The sequence below is a fragment of the Heterocephalus glaber genome, unplaced genomic scaffold (genome assembly GCF_053883595.1).
Source record: "Heterocephalus glaber isolate CG9 unplaced genomic scaffold, H.glaber_assembly_v1.0 deba00001781, whole genome shotgun sequence".
Classification (NCBI taxonomy): domain Eukaryota; kingdom Metazoa; phylum Chordata; class Mammalia; order Rodentia; family Bathyergidae; genus Heterocephalus; species Heterocephalus glaber.
In genome coordinates, this window is record NW_028258467.1 from 5,379,050 (window position 1) to 5,392,361 (window position 13,312).

Consider the following 13,312-nt stretch of genomic DNA (forward strand, 5'->3'; position numbering starts at 1 on the left):
AAAAAACCCCTGAAAATTCTGGGCTGATGGTAGAGTGGCTGGGGTAGAGTAGGGGTAGAGCTTAGTGGTAGAGTGCTTGCCCAGCACACTCAAGGCCCTGGGTTTGATCTCCAGCACTGGGAACATTTTTTTGAAAAATGCTTTGTGGAAAACACTGTCAAGAAAACAAAATGTCATATAATACTCCACATTAACAGAACCAAGGACAAAAAAAATCACATGATCATTTCAATAGACACAGAAAAAGCATTTCACAAAGTCCAACACACATTCATGATAAAAACTCTACAGAAAATTGGAATAGAAAGTCTTTATCTCAATCTAATAAAAGCCATCTATGACAACAGCCAACATCATACTAAATGGACAAAACCTGAAAGCTTTCACTCTAAAATCAGAAAAAAGACACTATCACTATCAATACTCCTATTCAATATAGTTCTGGAAACATTAGCCAGAGCAATTAGACAAGAGAAGGAAATAAAAGGAATAAGGATAGGAAAGGAAGAAGTTAAATTATCATTATTCAGGGATGACATGATACTCTACATAGAAGACCCCAAAACCTCCACCAAAAGACTTCTAGAATAAATAACCAAATTCGATAGCATAACAGTACACAAAGTCAACACTCAAAAAATCAATAGCATTCCTGTATAACAAACTAACTGAGAGAGAAATTAGGGAAACAACACCTTTCACAACAGCATCAAGAAAAATGAAATACATAGGAAACAATCTGACAAAGTGAAAGACTTCTACATTGAAAACTACAACACTAAAAAAAAGAGATTGCCAGGGATTTAGCTCAGTGGTTTCACCGCCTGCTGCACAAATGCAAGGACCCGAGTTTGATCCCCGGTACCAAAAGAAAAAAAATTAAATTAAATTAAAAAAGAGATTGAAGAGGATTAAGAGAAAATTGAGGGCCAGGAATTTACCTCAGTGGTTACGCTACCTGCCTCGCAAGTGCAAAGTCCCAAGTTCGCTCCCTGGTATCAAAAAAAAAAAAAGAAAATTGAAAGATATCTCCTGTTCTTGAATAGGCAGAACCAATATAGTGAAAATGGTCATACTTCCAAAACTGTTATATGATTTAATGCAATCCCAATCAAAATACCAATAGCATACCTCACAGACTTAGAGAAAACAATCGTAAAAGTCATATGGAACCAGAAGAGACCTAGAACAGTAAAAGCAATCCTGGGCAACAAGGGCAAAGCAGGAGGCATCACAATCCCTGATTTTAAGTCATACTACCAAAGCTATTGTGATAAAAATTGAATGGTAATGGGCTGGGGATTTAGCTCAGTGGTTTCACCGCCTGCACAGGCGCAAGGACCCAAGTTCGATCCCCGGTACAAAAAAAAACAAAAACAGGGCCAGGGCTTTAGCTCAATGGTGCTGACCTGAGTTCAATCCCCAGTACCAAAAGAAAAAAACCCAAACAAAAAAACCCAAGCCCAACAATGAATGGAACAGAAGATACAGAAACAACTCCAAGCACATTCAGTTACCTTATCTCTGACAAAGGGGCCAAATACCTTCACTGGAAGAAAGATAGCCTCTTTAATAAATGGTGCTGGGAAAACTGACTTTCCACACGCCAAAGGTTGAACCTAGACCCATCTTTCTCACCATGCACTAAATAAAATCAAAATTGATCAAAGATCTAAATATTAAAACAGAAACACTCCTGAGTATGGTAACACATCCCTGTAGTCCCAGCACTCTGGAGGCTGAAGGAGAAGGATCACTGTGAGTTCAAGGCCAGCCTGAAGTACATAGCAAGACCCTGTCTCAAAAAACAAACAAACAAGTCCGGGGATTTAGCTCAGTGGTTCCGCTGCCTGCCCCGAAAGCGGAAGGACCCGAGTTCAATCCCCGGTGGTACCAAACCCAGAAACACGTAATCTGCTGGAAGATAGAATACGTAAAACTCTTGAAGACATAGGTGTAGCTGAAGACTTTATGAACAAAACTCCAACTGCACAGAAAATATTACAAAGAATCAACAACTGGGTTCTTATCAAATTAAAAAGCTTTTACACAGCAAAAGAAACCCCTAACAGAGTGAACAGACAACCCTAGAATAGGAAAAATTTTTACTAGCTGCTACTCAAAGAACTAATATACAGAATATATAAAAAACTCAAAAAAATCAGATTCCCCCAATTTAAAGACCCAATCCAAAAACGGTCATCTGAAATGAATACACACTTTCCAGATGAAGAAGTAGAAACACAAAATAAATATATGAAAAATGGTTCAACATCACTGGGCTTTCAAGAAATGCAAATTAAAACAACACTGAGATTCCATCTCACTCCAGAAAGAATGACTATTATCAAGAAATCAACCAATAATAAATTCTGGTAAGGTCATGAGGGAAAAAGGAACCCTTCTCCAGTGTGGTTGGGAGTATAAACTGGTGTAACTACTGTGGAAATCAGTGTGGAGATTCCTCAAAAAAACTAAAACTAGAGGTTCCATTTGACCCATCTGTTCCCCTCCTAGGTATCTTCCCACAAGAGTTAAAAGCATCATACCAAAGAAATATATGCACACCTATGTTTTTGGCAGCACAATTTGTAACAGATAAATCCTGGAAAGAGTCCATAGACCCATCAACAAATAAATGGATAAAGAAAATATGGCATTTACATACAATGAAGTACTATTCTGTCATAAAGAAGGATAAGCTTGAGTCATCTGTAGGTAAATGGATGCACCTTGAGACTCTAATTTTAAATGAAATAAGATACACAAATTTTTAAAAAGTCAAATCAACAGGCTAGGAGAAAATATTTGCCAAACACCTACCTTATAAAGGATTAATATTTATAATATACAAAGAACACTTAACTCTACAATAAGAAAACAACCCACTCAATTTAAAAATGGGCAACAGGGGCCAGAGATTTAGCTCAGTGGTTTTGCCGCCTGCTGCACAAGCGCAAGGACCTGAGTTCGATCCCCGGTACCAAAAAATAAAAAATAAAAATGGGCAACAAACCTGAAGGGACACCTCAAATAAAAAGACACACAGATGAGGGCTGGGGACTTAGCTTAGAGGCACCGTGCCTGCCTCAAAAGCACAACGTCCTGAGTTCAATCCCCAGTAGGAAAAAAAAAAGCATGCAAAGATACACAGATGAAACATGAACACGCAAAAAGATACTCAGCATCACATCATTAGAAAACTGTAAATTTAAACAACAATTTGACAGCACCACACATCTATCAGAATGGCTAAAACCCATAAAACTGACAATACTAAATGCTAAGAAGGATCTGAAACACCAAGAATTCCTATTCTCGGCTGACAGAAATGCAAAATGGTGCAGCCACTTTTGGGGCAGGGTACCAGGAATCGAACTCAGGGCCTTGTGCTTGCCAGGCAGGCGCTGTGCCGCTGAGCTACATTCCTGGCCCTGGTACAGCCACAAAAACTCTTAACATACGACCTAAAAATTGTGCCAAAATGAGTTAAAAACCATGTTCACAGTGCCAGAGATTTAGCTCAGTGATTTCGCAGCCTACTGCACAAATGCAAGGACCCCTGGTAACAGAAAAACCCCCAAAAAACCATGTTCAGAGCCAGGCACGTCTGTAATCTCAGCACTCTTGAGATGTTGAGGCAGGAGGATTGCAAATTCAAGCTTAGCCTGGGCAACACAATGATTTAGTGAGCCCTTATCTCAAAATAAAAAGTGAACTGGGAATATATAGCTCAGTGTGAAGGCCCTACATTCAATCCCCAGTATTGAAAAGAAAACCAAACACATGTCCACATGAATGTTTATAGCAGCTTTTATTTAAACTGCAAAAACTAAAAGCAGAGCCGGGGATTTAGCTCAGTGGCACTGCGCCTGCCTCGGAAGCATAAGGTCCTGAGTTCAGCCCCTGGTACCAAAAAAAAAAACTGAAAGCAACCAAGATATCCCTCAATAAGTAACTGGATAAATAAACTGTAGGATATTCATACAATGGAATATTACTCCATGATAAAAAATAGCTAAGACCTAAAATTATAAAACTCTTAAAGGGAGGGCCAGGGATTTAGCTCAGCGGTACCATGCCTGCCTTGTAAGGCGCAAGGTCTTGAGTTCAATCCCGGATACCACCCCCCCAAAAAGAACTATTTATTTTTTTACTTTTTGGTACCAGAGATCGAACTTGGGTCCTTCCGCTTGTGAGGCAGGTGGCGAACCACTGAGCTAAATCCACAGCCCTCCAAAAAGAACTCTTAAAGGGAAAATTGTACAAGTCGAAGGAAGGAAGGAAGGAAAGAAAAAGAAAGAAAGAAGAAAAGAAAAAAAAAAGAGGGAGAAAAAGAATGAACATAGTAAAAGTTTTATGACATTGGCAGTGATTTCTGGGACATGACAACAAAGGTAGAGGGAAAAAAAAAGCCAAAAACAAATATAGGGAATCTACCTCAAAACTTTTTTTGTTCATCAAAGGACACAATCAGTAGAGTGAAAAGCAATGTACAGAATGGGAGAAAACACTTGTAAATCCTATGTTTGATAAGGGGTTAATACCAAGAATACATAAAGAACTCCTATACTCAACAACAAAAATCAAGTAACCTGTGAGGTCCTGAGTTCGATCCCCAGTACCAAAAAAAAAAAAAAAGACACATAAATTGCTAACAAGCACATGAAAAGATGCTCAACATCATTAGTCATCAGAGAAATGCATGCAAGTCAAAACCAGCTGGGCATGGTGGTGCACCCCTGTAATCCCAGCACTCGGGGCAGAGGCAAGAGGATTGCTGGAAGGTCGAGGTCAGCCTGGGCTACATAGTGAGACTCTGTCTTAGAAAACAACAAAACCAAACCAAATACCAGCTCATGCTCAAGAAGATGGCTGCTATTACAGAAATAAAAATAGTAAGTTTTGGTGGAGATGTGAAGTTCGAACCCTTGTGCACTGTTGGTGGAATTGTAAAATGGTGCATCTGCTATGGAAAACAGTATGACACATTCTAAAAAAAAAGAAAACTAGGACTTCCAACCACCTCATTTTGGAGCATACATCCAAAAGAATTGAAAGCAGCATCATGAAGGCATATCTGTACATCCATGTTCAATAGCAGCACAAATCACAACAGGTAAGAGGTAGAAGCAACCCAAACATCTGAAGATGGATGAATGAACAAACAAAGCATGGTATATACAGACACTCCTCGTTTAACAACTGAGTTCAGGTCCTGCGACTAGGTCATTAAGTGAACTGGCTCTAAATGAGGAATTATATACAGTATGTACATTACAATATTCAGAACGAAGAAATGGTCAAAGGAAACTCCAACTTGATGACTTTGCCTTTATTTGCATAACTCTTACATGCAATACTGTAATATATAGCATAACATAAAGCTACAGTACTGTACTGTACAACATAATCAGCAAAAACTACAGTACTATATAAACAAGGTATACTGTATAAAAAAAGACACTGAGGCTCTATAAACAAGAGGTACAGAACTGTACAAAACAAAGAAAGATCATGAATACGAGCAGAGGGTTCTAAGTCCCAACAGTCGTTAAACAGGTAGTTTGTGAAATGAGGAATATCTATAAATACAGTGGAATACTATGCAGCCTTAAAAGGGAAGGAAATCCAATCACATGCTATCACATGGGTAAATCTCAAGATTCTCAAGATTTAGTATTTCATTATGCTATGAGGAAATAAGCCAGTCAAAAAAGACAAATAGGGCCGGGGATTTAGCTCAGTGGTTTCCCTGCCTGCTGCGCAAGCGGAAGGACCCAAGTTCAATCCCCGGTACCAAAAACAAAACAAAACAAAACAAAAAGGACAAATAGTCTATGATTCCACTTTTATGAGGTATCTAAAGTATCAAACTCACAGATATAGAAAGCAGAATGGCAGTTTCCAAGGGCTGGGAGTGGGGCAAAGAGAAATGGCTGTTTAAGGGGTATAATTTCAGTTTTACAAGATAAAAAAGTTCTGGAGATCTGTTCCACAACAATGTAAACATACTACTGAAATATACACTTGAAAATGGTTAAGAATGAAAATTTGGTGCCAGGGATGTAGCTCAGTGGCGCTGCCCCTGCATGGCAAGCACAGGCTCCTGAATTCGGTCCCCGATACCAAAAAAAAAAAAAAAAAAAAGTTGGTATTTTTTTAAAACCACAGTTTAAAAAAATATCAGTCTATAAAAAAGACATGAATGAATTTCAAATGAATATTAGTACGTGAAGAAAACCACAAACCACAGACATATGGTGATGCACCCATATAATCCCAGCACTCTGGGAGGCTGAGGCAGAAGGATCACGAGTTTAAGCCCAGCCTGGACAGTTCAGTGAGATCCTATCTCAAAATAAAATAAAGAGGGCCAGGAATTTAGCTCAGTGGTTCTGCCACCTGCCTCGCAAGCACAAGGTCCTGAGTTCGATCCCCAGTTCCAAAAATAAATAAATAAACAAACAAACAAATAAATAAATAAATAGTATTGGGGATGCAGCTCAATGTGAAGGCCCTGAGTTCAAACTGCAGTATATACACATAAACATGCCACATACATAGCATGATTCCAACTACTGACATTCTGGAAAAGGCAAATTCCATAGAGACAGCAAAAAGATCAGTGCTTGTCAGTCTTTTAGGGAGAGGCAGGGAAGGAGAATGAACTGTAGGACAGCAAAATTATTCTGTATAATATTGTAACAGTAGACATATACTTATCAAAATAGACAATGCACAAAATATAGTAAACCCTAAGGTAAACTAGATTTTAGTTAATAATCTATCAATATTGGTTCATCAGTTCCAACAACATACCACCCTAATGTAAGAGGTTAAATAATAGGGAAAGTGGGGTTAGAGGCATGAAAAAAATCTCTGTACTATTTGCTCAATTTTTCTGTAAAATTATTCTAGAAAATAAAATCTATTAGCTAAAAATAAGACAAAAGGATGTAGCTCAGTGGTAGAGAGCCTGTCTGTTATGCACAAAGCCCTGGGTTCAAGCCCTAGAACTGCAAAAGAAAGAAAGAAAAAGAGATGGGCCAGGAATTTAGCTCAGTGGTTTCACGGCCTGCTGCACAAGTGCAAGGACCCGAGTTCGATCCCAGGTACCAAAAAAAAAAAAGAAAGAATGAAAAAGAGAGAGAGAGGAAGACACTGAGGGTGAAGGGTGGAGGTGGGGATGGAGCTCAATGTGAATGTCTTGGATTCAAGTGAATACCTGTTTCATGTGCAGCCCCCACCTCAGTGCTTGGACAGAGCACTGAGCAACCAGGCCCAGCTACCTCAGCGCTTGTAGTCAAGGGCTAGACTCTGTAGCCAAAGTGGTCCTGTGGGACCCTGAAGGACCAGCAGAGCTTTCCCTGGAGAGGAAAAGTTGTTCAGGGAAGGTGGACAAGCATGAGCAAAGATGTGGAAACTCTAGTATACGCTGCCAAAAGGAAAGAAGGCCAGGTGATGGGGAGAGTGGAGGGGCAGGAGGCAGGCACAGGGCCGCATGAGGCAGAGGCCAGCCCCAAGAGGGCCTGAAAACCAGGCTTCCCAGACACACGAGACAGGGCCCCAAGGTCTGTGTCACTCGGCAAAGTCTTTCCAGGTGCAGTTCACTGAGTGCCTGCTACATGCCAGGCCACCTCCACACACAGCCAAGGGGCCAGCTCCTAAGCAGCTCCACTCCAGAGCTCAGGTTCAGAGGCACAGTGAGACACAGGGAGCACACATCTGAGAAAGGAAAGACAGAGGACAGAGACAGCAAGGGGCAGAAAAGGGACAACCAGAGACAGCAGAGAGGGCAGAAAGGGCGATGAGGGACAGAGAAAGAGGATAATGACAGTGACAGACACCAAGGGACACCTGTGAAGACAGATTTGAAGCCAACCAGGGAGAGGGAACTGGCGATCAAGAACTCAGCGAGGACCTGGGATATAACTCAGAAGCACCATGCCTGCCTGGCAAGTGCAAGGTCCTGAGTTCGATTCCCAGGACTGGAGGGGAAAAAAAAGAACACAAAGAGACAGGACAGAAGAGACAGTAGGTAGAGATCAAGGGCAAGAGATACACCTCCCATTCTAACTGCTGTCTGGGGATAGAGGCCTGGGTTCAAACCACCATGGAGCCTTGTGACATGGGCACCCTTGAGCCTGATGAATGATGCTGAGGATGGTGGCGGCACCTCCCACAGCTGAGTACTCGGGCTGACGACACACAGTTCTCAGCACTCGGGGAAAATGCTATCCCAACAGCTGAGCTGAGTGCAGTGTCTTAAGGCTGGGTTCAAATCAGAGTGTGTCCTGAGGCTGTTCTGGTCTGGACAGGGGGTGAAATGGGCTGCAGTGGCCCTGTCCTTACTGGGCTCACCAGGCAGGACCAGGGCTGTGGAGAGCACAACTGGCCAAGGATGGCTATCCACGAGACTGGCACGCCCCCTAGCGGGCACCTGCTGTTTCCCTCAGGCTGGAGGAAAGGGGAGCCATAAGGGATTCAGTGGTTCTGAGAGCCACAGCTGCCCCATGATAAAAATGGCAGGACAGGAGTGGGATCCGGGGTTAAAGTCTTCCTGCCAAGAAAAGGACACGCTCTGACAGAGGGGAGGACATGCTCTTACAGGAAACAGCACATCCCCACACAGGCCCAAATCAGCCAGCCCTAAAAGCAGCCAGAGCCCAGCCCAGCAACCAATAGCAAAGAAGAACTCAGGCTGGGTGTTGTGGCAAACACCTGTAATCCTAGCACTCGGGAGGCTGAGGCAGGAAGATCACTATGAGTTCAAGGCCAGCCTGAGCTACACAGTGAGACCCTGTCTCAAAAAACCAAAACCAAATAAACAAAAACAAAGGGACTCAGGTCCCCCCTGCTGGGGGAGGGCACACCCTCCAGTTCCTGACACATGCTTAAGGCAAGCCTCTTGGCTTACAGTCACAAGGTGGCCTCCTTCCAGGACCACACTGCAAAGGTATCACTGTTGGTGCCCCCACCCAAGATCCTAAGGCATCTTTTCGTTTTTTGAGACAGGGTCTTGATATGTAGTTTAGGCAGGCTCCAATCCTACTATGTAGCCCAGGCTGGACTCAAACTCAGGGCAATCTTCTGGCCTCAGTCTTCTGAGGGCTGAGATTACAGTCATGCAGCACCACACCCAACCCAACGACTTTTCTAGCAAGGGAAGGCGCCAGTGGATGCAGGATCCAGGCATGGGTCTAGGAATACGGCAGGAGCAGGAGTTGTCCCACACCCTTTCCCATCACCTGCTTAAGAAATCTGTGCTTCTTATCTCCCTCAGCTTTAAACTCTGGGTCTAGAGGGGAAACACTTCCACCTAGGCAAACAGCAGCAGTCCACTGGGCTCAGACTTCTACCTCTGCCTCACAGGATGCCCGCAGGCAAGGAAAGGAGGTGCCTCACTGCAGGAGGTGGCAGGACTGCTGTCATCCACAGCTGTTCCTTATCTGTCGATAACCAGTTCTGGTGACAAATGGGGCTCAGACCCAAAGGAAGGAGAAGCTGGACCCCACAGCAATGATAAAGGGGCTAAGCCAGTTGCTTGCAGGTAGGAGAGGTCATGGTCCACATGCAGGGCTGGTCCCTGTCTGGGACCCGTCTCCTCCTCACCCAGGCCTTATCCTCTCAGCTCACTTTCCTTGAGAAGTCATCCCCACTAAGGTTAAACCTGAGCAAGCATACCAGGGGCTCTTGGGGCTGGCAGCCCAGCTTATTACTTCTTAAACCACAGAGTTCAGGTCAGCATCTGGAACCTTCTGCTTAATGAACAATATTGGAAAAAGTAGCCAGGCTTGGTGGCACATGCCTATGATCACAGCACTCAGGAAGCTGAGGCAGGAGGATTGCTAGAAGTTCAAGGCCAGCCTCGGCCACATAGTGAGACTCAAAAAACCAAGATCAAAACCAAAACCAAAACCAAAACCAAAAAAACCTTGATAAAGACTGGGAAATGTACCCTACAAAAAGGAACAGAAAAGAACACTGGAAATAGGGTCTCTCTGAGTGTACCGACCATGTGCCTGGGGGTGTCCACAGCTGGTCACCTCCCTGCTTCAGAAGGGCCCCATCTTTCCCCTCCCCTGGCAGCCCCTCTCCTTCTTCCTCCCCTCTCAACCTTCACTAATGTCTTCAGGCTCAGCACAGTGCCATAATGGTCCTGAGGGTCACTCATGTCCCCCATGACCCTCCATCCTGCTCTGGGGAACCCTCTGTCCTAGGTTCCACGTCCTAACCTTGTCTTAGCTATAGCCTTCACACCTTCTCCTTGCAGACTACGATCCTTCCTCCTTAGCACAAACCACACCCACCTCCCCACTCTCCACAGACTAAGGTGACACCTCTGCTGGAGTGTCTCCAAGCACCCCACCTCAACACACAATCCCCTGGGGAGCAGCCCTGCCTGGAACGTTCACACCAGATGTTTCCCCCAGCCCCAGGACGTACTGCACACAGCTGTCTCACTGTGGGGCTGGTAGGGGAACCAAGGACCAGCCACAAGCACCCACTCCTCACACCCACTCCACCATTAAGGGCTCAGCTCTCTCCTCCCAAGGGTCTCCCCCCCCAACCCCACCTGTGTCTCAGTCCCCTCTGGCTAAAAAGATCCTCTTCCTGCCCTCCCCCACCCAGGCTGTTCTACATTCATTTGGGAAGGGTCCTAGGGATTGAACCCAGGGTCTTTGCACTGACCTATATCCCCAGCCTTTAAAAAAAAAAAAAAATTAAAACAGGGTCTCACTAAGTCACAATTCATTAAATTGCCCAGGCTGGGTAACTGTCCAACTTACAGTCCTCCTGCCTCAGCCTCCCAGAGTACTGGGATTACAGGCATGTCTCACCAGGCCCAGGCCACATCTCATTTCAGACTGTCCACCCCCGCCACGCTCTGTCCACAAGGCAGTGATGGGAGCGTCCCAACTGCAAATCTGTTCACCTCATACCATCACTTGCCTTCTCTGGCAATAAGCACATCCTTTCATGTGAAGCCTCAGCACCAGTCTCTCCAGGTGCACAGCCAGGCATTTGCATCAGCAGCTGTCTCCACCCAGCAGGCTCACTCTCCCTTCCTCATCTCCAGGTTTAACTTTTTCTTCAGAGCTCTGTTTCTCAGACCCTGCTCACACCATGTCTCTTTCAGAGATCAGTCACAAGTTACAGCAGTCCTCTCGTCAGTACCGCCCCTGATGCAAGTCGGCAGCCCTACCAACACACGGCAGGCCTCGAGCCCTGGATAAGGACACTGCTGAACATGAGCCTCAGTGGGAGGAAGGCTGTTTGGACAAACTAGACACATGGGGTGAGGGTGGCTGAAATTGTGAATGGAGTCAAATGGCAGACCAGGGAGCAGCAGGGGCAGCGTAGGGGCTCCCCTCCGGCCTCCATCTGACAGAGCCCAGCTGCAGCGTGGAGCTCACAGACGCCCATCCTGACCTCAGTGGCCTCTGGCCCCATGAAGGTACAGTGCCAGACCCAGGACCTGAGCTGGCCCCAGACAGAGCCCAGCAGGCTCTCACTGCCCACTTACCTTGCATGCAGTGCCAACGAGTGCTCCGTCCCAGCTCCAGATGGCGCTCTGCACTAGGTCCCCATGGGCCACCAGCTCTGTGGGGAAGCAGCCAAGGTCAGGGCCCGGTGATGAGGGAACCAGGGAAGTGAAGGTCAGGCCTGGTTCAGGGTAACTCCCTGGGCAAAGGCAGCACCAAGGGTCCTTCTCAGCCAGGAGGGAGCAGGTAGAGCAACAGTTTGCACCCTCAGGCTTTCACCTTCAACCCTGAACTTGTGAGGCCGCGTCTTTACACAACTTTTCAAGGCTCCCTAGTCCTTGGCCTGGCCCTCACCCCCAACCCAGGCTCACTTCTGCTCACTTGCCATATCCTCCCCACCCAGGGCTCTGCTGCTGTCATCTGTGCTCCCCAATTCCTCATGCAGGTGTTTTGAAATAAGTCCACATGTTCTCTGAAACTCTTCCTGTCATATGATGAATGTTTCCCAAAAAACTCTTTAAGTTCTAACTCGTAGGTCCTGTGAAATGTGATCTTATTTGGAAATAGTTTCTCTGGGGCTGGGAAGTATACTGGTACAGTGCATGCTTAGAATGCTTGAGGCCCTGGGTTCAACTTCTAGCACCAAAGGAAAAAAAAAAAGGTACTTTGTAATCTAGTGATTGGTATCCTTATGAAAAGGTGAAATTGAAACATAGAGACAGGCCATGGATAGTGGTACCTGCCTACTATTCCAGCTACTTAGAAGGCTGAGGCGGGAGGATCACAAGTTCAAGGTCAGCCTGGCCAACTTAGTAAGACACTGTCTCAAAATAACTTTTAGAGTTCAAGGCCAGCCTAAACTACACAGTGAGACTCTCTCTCTCAAACAAACAAAATATATTTTTAACAAAGGCTGAGGAAGCATCTCAGTGGTACAGCACTTACCTACCATATGTTTAAGGCCCTAGGTTCAATCTCCAGTACTGAAGGAAAAAAGCAGACAGACATGTACATAGGGAAGGTGACACAAAGAAGTAGAGAGATGACAGTCACCCACAAGTAGAGGACCTGAGGACACAGAAGGTAGGAGAGGCCTGGAACAGATCTTGCCTTGGCCTCAGGAGGAGCCAGCCCTGCCCATACCTTGACCTTGGACTTTTAACCTCCATAATTATGGGAGGACAAATCTCTATGACAGTTCTTCCTAAGAAACAAGTACACCTGCACTCATGACTGTGAGCAGGATTTAGTGACTCACTTCTAGCAAAGATTATCTGGTGAGAGCAATGGTGTGCTTCCTCCTTCTGTGTACTCTCTCACTTCCTCCGTCTGGTACCACGCTGGGGAAGCCAGTGCCATGTTGTGAGGGCACTCAGGCAGCCATCAAGAGCTCCAGATGGGGCCGGGGATTCAGTTCAGTGGTTTTGCCCTCTGCTGCGCAAGCGCAAGGACCCAAGTTCGATCCTTGGTACCAAAAAAAAAAAAAAGAGGCCCAGACGGGAGAGGAACAGTGGCCTCCTGCCAAAGCCAGCACCTCTGAGTGAATCCCATCCTAGACATAGCTTCTCCAGCCCCAGGCAAGCCTTCAGATGATGGCAGCCTGGTAAAAGGCCTGAGGCAGAACCCCCAGCTTGGCCACCTTGACATCCCTGTCCCTTAAGGTACTATGAGATGCACTTATATCTTGGGGTAATTTGTTCCAAAGCAATAGATAACCACTACACCAAAAGTCACTCCCATGGGACTGATCTCAACTCTGCTATATACACCATGGACTTGGCCAAGTTATTTAAACTCCTAAGCTCAGTCTGGGCCATTGGAAC

The 13,312-nt window shown here is 45.3% G+C and overlaps 1 protein-coding gene across 6 annotated transcripts in view; it reads right to left on the minus strand.

Annotated features, from left to right (window-relative positions):
- Positions 1 to 13,312, minus strand: part of Coro7 (coronin 7) — a 100,593-nt gene that overhangs the window by 77,844 nt on the left and 9,437 nt on the right. For all 6 annotated transcript variants that reach the window (XR_015447875.1, XR_015447874.1, XR_015447877.1 and 3 more), the window contains one exon: positions 11,531 to 11,607. Coding sequence is in view for 2 of the 6 variants with exons in the window: in XM_087202681.1 (XP_087058807.1) it covers positions 11,531 to 11,607 (77 nt within the window). In the remaining 4 variants the exon portion in view is untranslated. The remainder of the gene's footprint in view (positions 1 to 11,530; positions 11,608 to 13,312) is intronic.